Raw genomic sequence first — 12,132 nt, 5'->3', positions numbered from 1 at the left:
GTGCGTACGATTTTTTTGCTCAGCGGTTGCAATTAAAAACCTGCGAGGGCACTGGGGACGAGAATGTCCTTTTGTCGGAAGACGCGGCCTGCGGGCTAAGTTATGCAATAAAAACGGAAGAGAGCGGTGCGAGGAATTTTTTTTATTTATTTATTTAGTTATTTAAATCGAACGGAATATACTACGATCATTGTATAAATGGCACGTCTTAAGTGCAGAGCACTTTTTTTAACACGAGTGCCCCGTTACGTAATAAGCAGCTGATCTGCTGTAAGTTAAACTTATCGTTTTATCAGTAAGGGCCGGTTCACACTGCCGACGGAATCGGAAGCGTAACGGGAACCTTCCGTTCCAGTGTAAATCAAAAAACGGAGACGGAATCGCAATCGTAATCGTAAGCTTGACGGAATTGTAATTGCAAGGATCAGAACGTTTCTTTTTTCTTCCAATTCCGCTTCTGATCCTGTCACTTGCGATCAAGTGTGAACTAGTTGATCAGAATCGTTAGCGCAAGCGGAAGAATCAACCAATCACATCGCTCATTTCCAATCCCTTTACGCGAGCTTTAGAACGGAAATCATGACGGCTTCTGCCGCTAGTGAAACCAGGCCTAATTATGCAGACTGTAAAACAGTCTTTGAACTTGCGCGAGTTGGTAAAAACAATCTTTTACGAACGAGCGCTGCGAACAAGTAAAATGTTGTTTTTACCACTCGAAAATAAAATTTATATCTTCTAGTCACCATGTAATTACTTCTTTTTATATTACTTTTAAGGCCTTCAGGTCTCACGCGTGAATTGCTTCATGTACTGAGTGGTCTATTGCACCCAGAAATAATAAAAAAAACACATTCTGAACCGTCGTTTTGTTGTGAAGTTGGACTTACCAAAGTAAAAGAGGCAGCGCACATTCTTTTGAAACAATTCTGGCTATTCTACTAATACCGAAGTATTTTTGCGCAGTTTATAACTATGGGGGTTAAAGCAGATCTTAGCAAGGGCTATTGAAACACAAAAAGAAAATTGGGGGTAACGACGCATTTTTTAGAGATAAATAAGCAACAATTATTCTGAAAAGCAGTTAAGTACAAAGCAATGTATGGCGTTTTTTTTTCCATGTTGAAGCCTTATTACCTCTGAAAAAATGCATGGTTACCTCCAATTTTCTTTTTGGATACCGGAAGCACTTGCTAATTTCAGCTTTCTCCACATAGTTTTAAACCGCGCAAAAATATTTCTGTATTAGTAGGCACCACCCATAGGAAACCCGAGCATCTCGAGATGCGCAGAACATATGCGCAGTAACAAAAGTAGGCACCGAGCCTGCTTATTCCCATTAAACCAAAAAGCTTTCCAAAAGAATGCAATTCCTTTATTCTGAGTGTACTGTAGTTCTTTCCAAAAACAGAATAGTCCAAACGAACCTGCTGAATTTCTATTCCGGAAAAACGCGCCTAATCATCGTCAAGTCTCGGCGCATGATCGGAAAATCCGGGAAATCCGAACTTTCAGCGTCGCCTCGTCCCAGTCCTCCAAAGGGGAGCTACTTAATACAACATTGCATGGAATATAAAACGGTGGCCACCGAAGTATTAAAGCAAAAAGCTACAGAAGTAAGGTAGGATTGACCCCTGTCGATTTGCCATCAGGCCCCACTTGTTCAAAGAGCGGATAACTTTATCCAGCGGATAGAATGTATTGGTAGGAGTACATTTTATCCGCTGGATAGCGCTTTATCTACTGGGTAGCGTTACCCGCTCTTTGAACAACCGGGGGCCTGATGTGGCAGCCTTATTGTAGCAATAACAATTTAGAACCGTGTATCAACATTGAAAGCTACAAAGTTATAAGCTAAAAACCAAAAGAAAAGTGATATATTCGGGCTCATTGTTGGATACGAGATGATTATAGCCAACTCGGCGCGTATCTATCATCTTGTATTCAACGTGAGTTCGTGGAATAATTGTTGATTATCACCTTCTGTTTGCGGATACAATCAGCTAAAGAAATGCTTGGGCAAAACATAGCACTCACAAAGACCTTAGAAAATCTATTTTTTTGAAGCCCGTCGATGTCAGCTATCCAACTTATTAAAGTTGCTACGCAACGAAAGCCTTTGAAAAAACGACCGTGCCTGGACAGTTTTGATTGGACAGCGCAGGCTACACAAGTGTACGTGTGCAATGCAATTTCTCTCCACTTCAAATACTATGGTGTTGATCTTACATTCTGAAAACACCAAACTTGTTGCCTTGTCCGCGGGAGAATGAGGAGAGAGCTGCTCGTAAGCTCAGACCCAGGACCTGCAAAAGTAACGCGTCCAATGTGAGTCGATAAAACATCAAGGGTCTGGAAACGAGTTTACGCCCGAATAGTGAACAAATTTCACCTGGCCGAAAAAATGGCAAAGCTTGAAAAGTTTGTTCATATACTTTTTAAAAAAGCTAGAACGAGCTACTCAGTAGCTTTTATTTGAATGGTAATACCGTTTACGATTTCATCCAGGAATCACCGTGTACAGCATAATAAAGAGCAGCACAGCTAACCACACTATCTACAGACGCACTACTGCATGCTTGATCTAAAGACAGCGTTCATTCAGTTTCCTACCTTTCTGGTATCTTGAGGCAGAATAACACCATCATCCCATAGTCGAGCTGTTCCGTAGTAAGCGTATGATTCCTTCTCAAACCTAATCAACAACAGAAAACGCGTCGTTAAATATAGTTGAATCATAACAAATTGTTACCAAGCGAAGGCGTGCAATAGGCCATTTCCGAGTTGCTGTGAGCAAAGTTTTTATTATGAAAATTAGTTTTCATTCATATGCAAACAAAACTAATTTTCGTATGAAAAGCTTTGCACTTAGCCTCGCTTTCATAATGAGGTTTACAGCAACTCGGAATTGGCCTATTAGGTTAGGCGCTAATGTTATACACACATACAAACACAGACTGGCCTTCATATACAACGAAAACTTATGGAGTAAGAAGAAAGACACTTTTCAGAGAGATGTGATAATGTCTTTCGTTTTTCTATCGAGCAGAATTCGCTTCGTAGAATGTGTGGTGTTGCGTTAAACAAAGCTTGATTCCCTTTAAGGATTCTCTTCTGTGTGATAAATTCAATCAACACTCGCAGGCTGAGATTGAATGTTTGTATCATTGAATTTTAATCTACAAGGTTCGAAAAGAGACGAGGAATCCACTTTCGATTAATCGAAATGACTCTCATTGTAAATGGAACGCTTCGGCCGCTTTCAATACTTACTTCTTCAACATTTTGTCCTTCAATGCCTTTTGTTTCTCTTCGTCAGCTTTATCATCTTCGATTTCATTCTAAATAGGATGGAAATATAACAAAAAGAAGTACTCTAATCACACATGACCCTTTCGACATCACTGAGTAAATGGCCAAGCTCGCTCGCTACAGGCCTCCCTGTAACCCAGCGGTTAAATCCCTCGACCTCCGTGCTTAAAAACAATTTCCCAAGTTTTTCCCCTGCTCGAAAAGCAATGAAAAAAGAAATTGGTGTCAAACGGTTAAGGCTCACATGGAGGGCAGTACAAAGGGTACATTATACGTACCTCGCCACAACACACGTCTGCCATGTCCTCTACTGTATCCATGGCAACTCGGGCAGTAGGCCACGTGAACAGGAAACGAGGATCAAACGAGCGCCCACACTGAAAATAAAAGAGAAGAGAAAAATAACATTGATACAAAAAAAAATAGCTATTACGAAATACATCAGCGTGCACACACAGACCCCAACCAGTGAACCAATCGTAACTCAGTACAACATTCAATCGGTGCCAAGCGTGGAAAAAATGCAACATTGATAAACGTGGGGAAATATGTTGTTGGTGACAAACGCGGGAAACACGCAAATGGTGTTAACCCCTTAACGCCTTATATTAAAGTACAAATTCTCTTATCTTGTCCCCATACCTTTCTTATAAAAGTACTGGGGAGAAGTTATTAAAATATCAAGAAAATTCACCTTTGGTGAACACATCCTTAATTCTCGTGACATCAGGGGTTGAATAAGTATTGATATTACAAGGAGAAATTTGATGCTGATCACTCTTAGGGCTTAAAGAGTTCGGCGAGGTAAATTATGCAACCGGTCCTAAGCGCGGGAAAACGTGAAACCGATACCAAGCGCAGGAAAACATGCAACGGGTAGAAAACGCGCGAAAACAAGCCACCAATGCGAAATATGGGGAACATGCAATCAGTTCCAGATAAGGGAATGTGAATGCATGCAAACGGTGTTAGTCGCAGCAAAACATGCACCCGGTACCAAGTGCAGTAAAGCATGTCATTGCAGCAAAACAAGAGAAAACATGTAGCCAGCGCAAAGCGCGGGAAAATAGGCAGCAATTAAGTACCAAGTGCAAACAAACGCAACGTGTACCAAGTGCATAAGGCATGTTGCCAGTGTTGAGCGCGGGAAAACATGTAGCCAGCGCCAAGCGCGGGAAAAATGGAATCAAGTACCAAGCGCAAACAAACGCAGCGTGTATTAAGTGCATAAGGCATGTTACCAGTGCTGAGCGCGGGAAAACATGTAACCGGTGCCCAGCACGTGAAAGTTTTGTGTACTACGTGCATAAGGCATGTTGCCAGTGCAGAGCACGGGAAAACATGTAACCGGTGCCCCACACGTGAAAGTTCCGTGTACTACGTGCCTAAGGCATGTTACCAGTGCTGAGCGCGGGAAAACATGTAACCGGTGCCCCGCACGTGAACGTTCCGTGTACTACGTGCATAAGGGATGTTACCAGTGCAGAGCGGGGGAAAACATGTAACCGGTACCCAGCACGTGAGAGTTCCGTGTACTACGTGCATAAGGCATGTTACCAGTGCAGAGCGCGGGAAAACATGTAACCGGTGCCCAGCACGTGAAAATTCCGGAACAACTGATAGACGTAACAATGAAGGTGTTGACTTACCATTGCGTAACTACTCGGTCCAAAGCTGCCTTTCATTATTACAGTAATCTTTGGAACCTACAGAAAGTAGCAAGTTGTCAACTTAGCTGATTTAAGTGGGTTTTTATAACAAGGGTACTGTGCAGGGGCGTTGGTATAGTGGTTAGCGAGTATTTACTTTAGATCTGAGTTTTCGTCTCCGCTTTTGCATTGTGTTCTAAAAAAAACTGAAAAACTTTGCTCCACATTACACGTCTCTATTCACCCAGTTGTATACGTGGGTCTCCTGTGAACAGCTTAGAAAGTGTTACAAAATGCTGGGGATAAGTTGACAATTACCCTGCGAAATTGCGCGGAATATCGCCTGATACTTAGCCGACGAGGCCGTAGGCCGAGTTAGTGTCCGTTGGGGACGTTCGACTGTACATGCATTGTATATGGGGCCACATGCTCACCTGTGACATCAGTTATTGTTCCATACCAAAGAAAGCCGACTTGGGGGGTGGGGGGGGGGGGTTATATAGACCGCTTGGGCACTATCATCCCTTGTACCGGCACGAGATTTTGCTCAAATTCCTTGTAGTCCATCAAACGCCAAGTTTAATCACTGGTTTTGTTTATCCAACTGGGAAACACTTAGAAATAGCCCCCATTTTGAAAAGCTCTTATTTAAGGACGATACCTACTAATACAGAAGTATTTTTGTGCGGTTTATGACTGTGCGGGAAAAGCAGACCTTTGCAAGGGCTATTGGAATCCAAAAAGAAAATTGGGGGTAATCACGCATTTTTCAGAGATAATTAAGCAACAATATCTCTAAAAGGCGCCAAAATATAAAGAAATGTATGGCAGTTTTTTCCTAAATTGAAGCTTAATTGTCTCTGAAAAATGCATGGTTACCCCCAATTTTCTTTTGGGATACCAAGAGCACTTGCTAAGTTCTGCTTTCTCTGCATAGTTTTAAACCGCGCAAAAATATCCCTGTATTAGTGAGCACTACCCATAGGAAACCCGAGTATCTCGAGATGCGCAGAACGTATGCGCAGTAACAATAGTAGGCACCGTCCTTAACAGCATTTATCAGCATTTCAAGCTTCGTCTATCGTATTAATATTTTTGGGTCCTTCTCCTCTGTCAATTTTCCACCAAATAGATTAATTACATACCTGAGCGCAAGCTACCGCTGTCATCATCTTGGCTTGATCCTTAATCACGCATGCGCGCTCCTCCAATGATAAACCGGCCAGAGACTGGGGAGCAGTGTTTTGTAGGAACACTAGAGGGATATTCCGCTGACAACATAACTCCACAAAATGCGCGCCCTACACAGTAAAAACATTATTGGTTGATAAACTATGTTGGAGTTCGATTATGTTTTCTGTAAGTAGTTTGTCAACGGGGCGAGTAGGATCGCTCATAAAAACGAAGAAACGACAACAAATTAATTGTAGGTTTTAAAAACCAAAACGCATCAAGCAAACGGCGTTTAGAAAATGAAAACGAACCAAGAGGAACTGTACGTTTTAGAAAAGAAAACGCATCAAGTTTTGCGTTTTAAAAGAGAAAGAGAGTTGACTGAATGTGCGTTTCAAAACATGAAGACATATCAAGTAGCCGACTTTTGCGCTGTTAAAGCGAAAGCAAATCGAGTAGGCGTTATTAAAACGAAAAGCAAAAAGTATGCCTTTTAAAATTAAAGCGAACCCAGTTTGCGTTAAAAAACGACCAAGCATCGAGGTTGCGTTTAAAAAAACAAAAACGAACCAAGAATGATGCCTTTTAAGAACTCAAACACGTTAAGTATCCGTTATTTAAGCGAAAAGCTATCAAGGAGGCGATGTTGTTCTTCAAACAAAAACGTTTTGCAAATGGAAACGGATTAGTGTGGGCAGATGGTAAAATGCATCAAGTATTCAAAGCGGTGAAATAAAAGGCCCCGCAGCATTAGGGAGCAGGGATGGTGCAGCGGTGAGAGCACTCTCCTCCCACCAATGTGACCCGGGTTCCATTCCCGGACTCGGCGTCATATGTGGGTTGAGTTTGTTGTTGGTTCTCGTCCTTGCTCCGAGAGGTTTTTCGCCAGGTACTCCGGTTTTCCTCTCTCCTCAAAAACCAACATTTCCAGAGTCCAATATAATCTGGATTATTGTTACGAAGAACTTTATCATGAGTTTCTGGCTCGAGAGATTGCGCAAGCACTCCCCATGTTATTGACAATAAATAAATTACTTTACTTTATTTGCGCACGCGCACGCGCAACCAGGAGCCTGGGAGCGAGTTTTTTCTGCAGAACAAGCGAAACACTGGGAATGAGGCAGGTTGCATCTGGTAACTGTGGCGAGTCTGGGGAAATTAAATATGTTAAATAAGACATTTCCTTTCAATCAACGCCGCCAATTTACTTGACTGATCAAAAACATACAGATTGAAGTTGCAATAGCCTGCAGCTGTGTTGTCTACCATAGAGAGGTTTACCCTCATAATCAAAAACAAACGCGACAATGCTTGTATGTTTTGCAAAGAGTAGACGATGCGGGATTAATTTTATCCGAAGTTTATTTCTGTGACTAGTTAGAGTTACATTTCAATGTATAGTATACACAAAAGATATTTCAAAACTGTCAAAAAGCAAAATGAACATGTTATTAAGAAACGGACTTAGAAGACGATTTACAAGTAATTTGCAAAAAGGCTATATGCTAACTTAACAAGTGCAGTATACCATTACACGACGAAGTGTTTCGTATTGAATATTTGCATAGGTTAGATGGATCACCGTTTCATGCATTTTCCAGTGAAAGAAATGGAAATAAAATTAATGCAAGACCCAAATTTGTAAGTTTTTAAGAGCGGCTTTCCACAAATATCGACCAATTGGTGGCACAAGTCAAAAAATCGATTTCGTTCATATTTTTCTCATAGGTAGTCCCTAGCGAGAAACAAACTGAGCTGTAGTTAGTTTTTCGAATTACTGCTTCCTTTCGAGTAAATATGCGAAAAGCGATTTTGTCTCAGTTTAGTTCAAAGTCCGCTTTCGGCGGGATGAAATTTTCCTTAACTTTTGACGGCTCGCTTATCAATCTGCAGACTTTTACTAACCTTCAAATGACATTTATTGCTTTATTAGGTCTTCCTCTTCTGTTTCACGGGAAAACATTTAAAACCTAAGTTACTTTTACGTCCGAAATAGGTTTAGAAGAACATGCTATAAATGCAAATTTTCAACAACCACATTTTAGCACTAAAACATTGCCAATTTTACCCATGGGCGATAACTTAGATTTCCCTATAATGACTTTCTATGGCTTCACTGTATACCTATTTATCATAATATCAAAACAAAGCTCTGGGTAAATGAAAATAAATGACCCACTAGGCTTCAGATTTATCAGCATTTTCTTGAGATTTGGCGATCGAAGCGCAAAAAAGATGGCGTGACAGACTGTCACGGGCACAAATAGTTTTTCTTATTAGCAAAAAATGAAGCGACATTTTTAAACGGAAGCATTTTTCATTCGCAGTAGAAAATTCTTTGGATCGAAAGTTCGGTAGCGTTACCGACCAATATATATTGCGGCTGCTTTTTATGGATGGAAATTCCAGAGTATCCGTTTGCTCTGATGCGGAGTCCAATTCGTCATTGTGGCTGAATATTTTGTGTTGCCAACATCTTTATGGCATCTATAGAAAATGAGATCTTAAGGCAGAGCGTTAACAAACCACTAACGTGGAAAAGGTTCATTGACGATGTTTTTTGCTTGTGGGATACAATACAAACAAAGAAGAAATAGAACATTTCATTGAGCAAGCAAATTCGTACCACCCTACCATAAAGTTTACCGCGGAAGTCTCACAATTACAAACAACATTCTTGGATACAACAGTCTATAAGGGAGAGAGATTCGAGAAAGAATCGATTCTCGACATGCGCACACATTACAAACCTACTGAAACATTTCAGTACACAAACTACAAACTACCACCCAGCAGGCGTCAAAAAAGGCTTCGTTAAAGGAGAAGCCCTTAAGCTGCTGAGGACAAACTCTTCTAAAGTAGTGTTTGAGGAAAACATTAAAAAAATTAAAACACGCCTGGCATCGAGAGGTTATCCTAGTAACCTGATGGACAAAATCCTCTTCGAAGTTAACTTCGCAGAGAGAAAGAACGCTCTTACACACAGAAAGCGCACAAGAAAATCTGATTCTACCCTTTGTGACACAATTTCAACCATCACTGCCACGTTTGAAAAATATCCTAATGGACAAATGGCATTTAATACAAAACCAGCCGCTACTAAGAGAGATATACAAGGAATCTCCCTTGATGTCTTATACAAAAGGGAAGTCGCTTAAAGACATGCTTGGTAAAGCAAAACTATAAAGGCTTTTATCAACACAATGGGCACACAGCGGAGTTGTCAACCCCATTTAAACAAGTTTAATATTTAATCCACTTTTAAATAATAAGAGATAATATAACTGGCTACTTGGGTTTAAAAAATTGATCGGAATAGCTGACTTTTTTATTTGCTTATTTGATTTAGCGCTAAAAATAGAATTTTTACATACCAAAATTGTAGACCAGAGTGGAGCCCGGGGCCCTAAAGCGTATGATGTGGAGCCCTAGAAGCTCCTAGAGCCCTGAAATTTTCGCCAGCCCTGCATTTTTAAGGCCGGAGCCCTGGAGCCCTAAACCCCATTGGGACCCTGAGTTTTGGACCTATGAATAAATTGAATTATTATTACACCAGAGAAACAGTCAGGAACTGTAAAAAAAACGTCGAGCATGGAAGTTTGCTGTTCTTTTAAGTCGATAGTTGGTGGGCCATGTTCGTTTACTCGCAGAGACAGAACAAGGTCCAGTGAGATAGTACCTCTGCTGTCCTGAGTGTGTCCTGTACAAAGAATATTGACCAGCACAAGTTATTTTATGGTTTTCAAGATGTAGGGAACGAGGGCCATGTTTTCAACGCCAGAAAACACCAAGACAATGACGAGAAACATTTATCACCAAAGACACTTATCGGGCCGGTAAGTTTTCCGGGACTTTCGAGAAACCGTCGGGCCCCAGGGCTTATAAGCCGCGGTAGTTTACGGTATTCCTGGATAAATAGGAGAGTAGGTAGACACAGAAACACCAACTGTAGGAGCCGTAGCATGTCCTTATTGCTACTTCGGCTGTCAAATTTGGTCGGTACGTTTGTTAGTTAAGTCCCACACCTGATAGAGAGGAAAGAACTTCTTTCTGGAGAGAAACGAAAAAGAACTAAAACAGAACATTGTGTCAACAATATTAAGTCACGAATGATTTAACTTTGTTGGTCTTCGAATATAATGTGCCCGTTTCTGAGTATTTATTCTGCGTGCGAAAGTATGGAAGCAAACGGACATTAGTTACGAAAACTAGTCCCTTAAAATCGTCTGTAACCCCATCAGAAACATACATTGAGACATTGCGGAAACATATAAAACTTTATGGTGACACTTCCGGTTCATGGTTGTCACGCAGCAGCGTAGCTTGCGAGTTGTTTATTAACAAAAAAAAAAAAAAGAAAAGAGAAATGTTTATTAATTCGTAAACTGGATTGTTTTGTTACTCAGAAGGTAGAGTACAGAAATAACCCCAGTGCGGGTTAATGAAGAATTCGATGCTAAATTCTTGTTAAAACGTGCATGAAATGATCATGAAATACTGAAAACCTCGTCGTCGACACACTAATAAATATGCTTGTATCGAGCGGGAATAGATGAAGAAGAACGCCAAAACTTATGTTTGATTTTTCATTAAGGTATCAGCTCTCTTTTTGCTTTCGTGGTTCGCGGTCACCGGCTATGTCACGCCATTGTTTACAATGCGAATGCCAGATTTTCGACAGGGTAGGTGATAAATTCGAGGCCCTGCGGGTCACTTTAAATAATTTACCCAAAATTTTGTTTTGATGTTATGATTGATAAATACACAGTGAAGCCATAGAAAGTCATTTTATGATAATCTAAGTTATCGCCGATGGGTAAAATTGCCGGTATTTCAGTTCGAAAATTTGGTTGTTAAAAATTTGCATTTATAGCATGTTGTTCTAGATCTGTTTCGGGCATAAAAGTAACCTAAGTTTTGAATGTTTTTCTGTAGGACAGAAGATGAAGACCTAGAAAAGCAACAGATGTTATTACATGACTCTGTGACTGGCTGTGGATTGATACGCGGCCGGCCAAAGTTAAGGAAAATTCCGCCCGACCGGAAGCGAATTTTGAACTCAACTGAACTGAAAATGGTTTTTCGCTTGTTTACGCGTAAGGAGGCCGTATTTGGAAAAACTAACGACAGCCCGTTTTGTTTCTTACTAAGGCCTACCTATGAGCAAAATATGAGCTAAATCGATTTCTTGACTTGTGCCACCAAAAGTTGATTTCGGTCGATATTTGTGGAAAGCCGCTCTTAATACTAGAAATAGGACAAGGTATACCAGTTTGGCATTTGACGATAAGTGAACGAAAAACTCGGGTTAATATGCACCAAAATGCATGAGGCATTGCCGAGAAAAGGAGATGTCCTATAATTCTAACTGACAAACTAATTTTAAGATACAACGTATTTCGCGTTGCAGCAACTTTTGTGTTCTTATACCAGAGTTAGTCCGAATCGAACGCAGACTAAAGTGTTCTTCTTGAGTTGCAGATCGAAAAACAAAAAAACTTATTCCGCACTAACAGTTGCCTGACACCCTCTCAGACGCATCTCCCTTAGAATGCAATTCAGGTTTAGAAAAACCTGGAAAAATCATGGCACTCCCCAGTTAATCAGCCCACAGAAAATCAATAATACACTTCACTATGATCTTGGTAAATGGCATAAAAATCGAACACAATGTGGATTTGATTCTTATCTGTAGCTTGAATTGGATTCGACGCCCTTGAAATTGGCCGGAGTGCCCTTGACTTCAGAACAGTTTGTTTTACGACCGATGCGTTTTCTTAATTCTCACGGCTTGAACAAGTAGAGTTGAACTCCGAGAATTGTAACGCGGTTTCAAACTTTTCAAATTCTTCCTGTGGTGCTGTTTGTCTATCTTCTCTAAATTTTGTCAAAATGACACCTGGGAATTGCTTTGCCAGTTTTGAATTTGTTTGTCTCCAGGGCAGACAAAGCGTTCAATACGTTTGGTAGTCATGCCCGGCTTAGATGTCCTGACATTCTT

The 12,132-nt window shown here is 40.8% G+C and overlaps 1 protein-coding gene across 1 annotated transcript; it reads right to left on the bottom strand.

Moving 5' to 3' along the window:
* Positions 1–1,872: 1,872 nt before the first annotated feature.
* On the bottom strand, positions 1,873–6,505 carry LOC146462619 (putative methylcrotonoyl-CoA carboxylase beta chain, mitochondrial). The gene is made up of 6 exons (XM_085085336.1): positions 6,104–6,505; positions 4,959–5,015; positions 3,588–3,686; positions 3,271–3,338; positions 2,611–2,692; positions 1,873–2,303 (listed from the first exon to the last, which is right to left on the bottom strand). The coding sequence occupies exons 1-6, from the start codon at positions 6,128–6,130 to the stop codon at positions 2,223–2,225; spliced, it is 414 nt and encodes a 137-aa protein (XP_084941462.1). The 5' UTR covers positions 6,131–6,505; the 3' UTR covers positions 1,873–2,222.
* Between the last annotated feature and the right edge of the window lie 5,627 nt (positions 6,506–12,132).

Source organism: Pavona decussata, unplaced genomic scaffold (genome assembly GCF_977016875.1).
Source record: "Pavona decussata unplaced genomic scaffold, jaPavDecu1.1 SCAFFOLD_186, whole genome shotgun sequence".
NCBI lineage: Eukaryota > Metazoa > Cnidaria > Anthozoa > Scleractinia > Agariciidae > Pavona > Pavona decussata.
Note: the sequence above shows the minus strand (reverse complement) of the source record. Positions and strands in the feature narration are given on the sequence as shown.

Coding starts and splice junctions, on each gene's coding strand:
- LOC146462619 (XM_085085336.1), bottom strand. CDS start 6,130: ATGATGACAGCGGTAGCTTGCGCTCAG. Junction 5,016..6,103: donor CAGCGGTAGCTTGCGCTCAG/GTATGTAATTAA, acceptor TACTTTCTGTAG/GTTCCAAAGATTACTGTAAT. Junction 2,693..3,270: donor AAGGACAAAATGTTGAAGAA/GTAAGTATTGAA, acceptor GTTGTTGATTAG/GTTTGAGAAGGAATCATACG.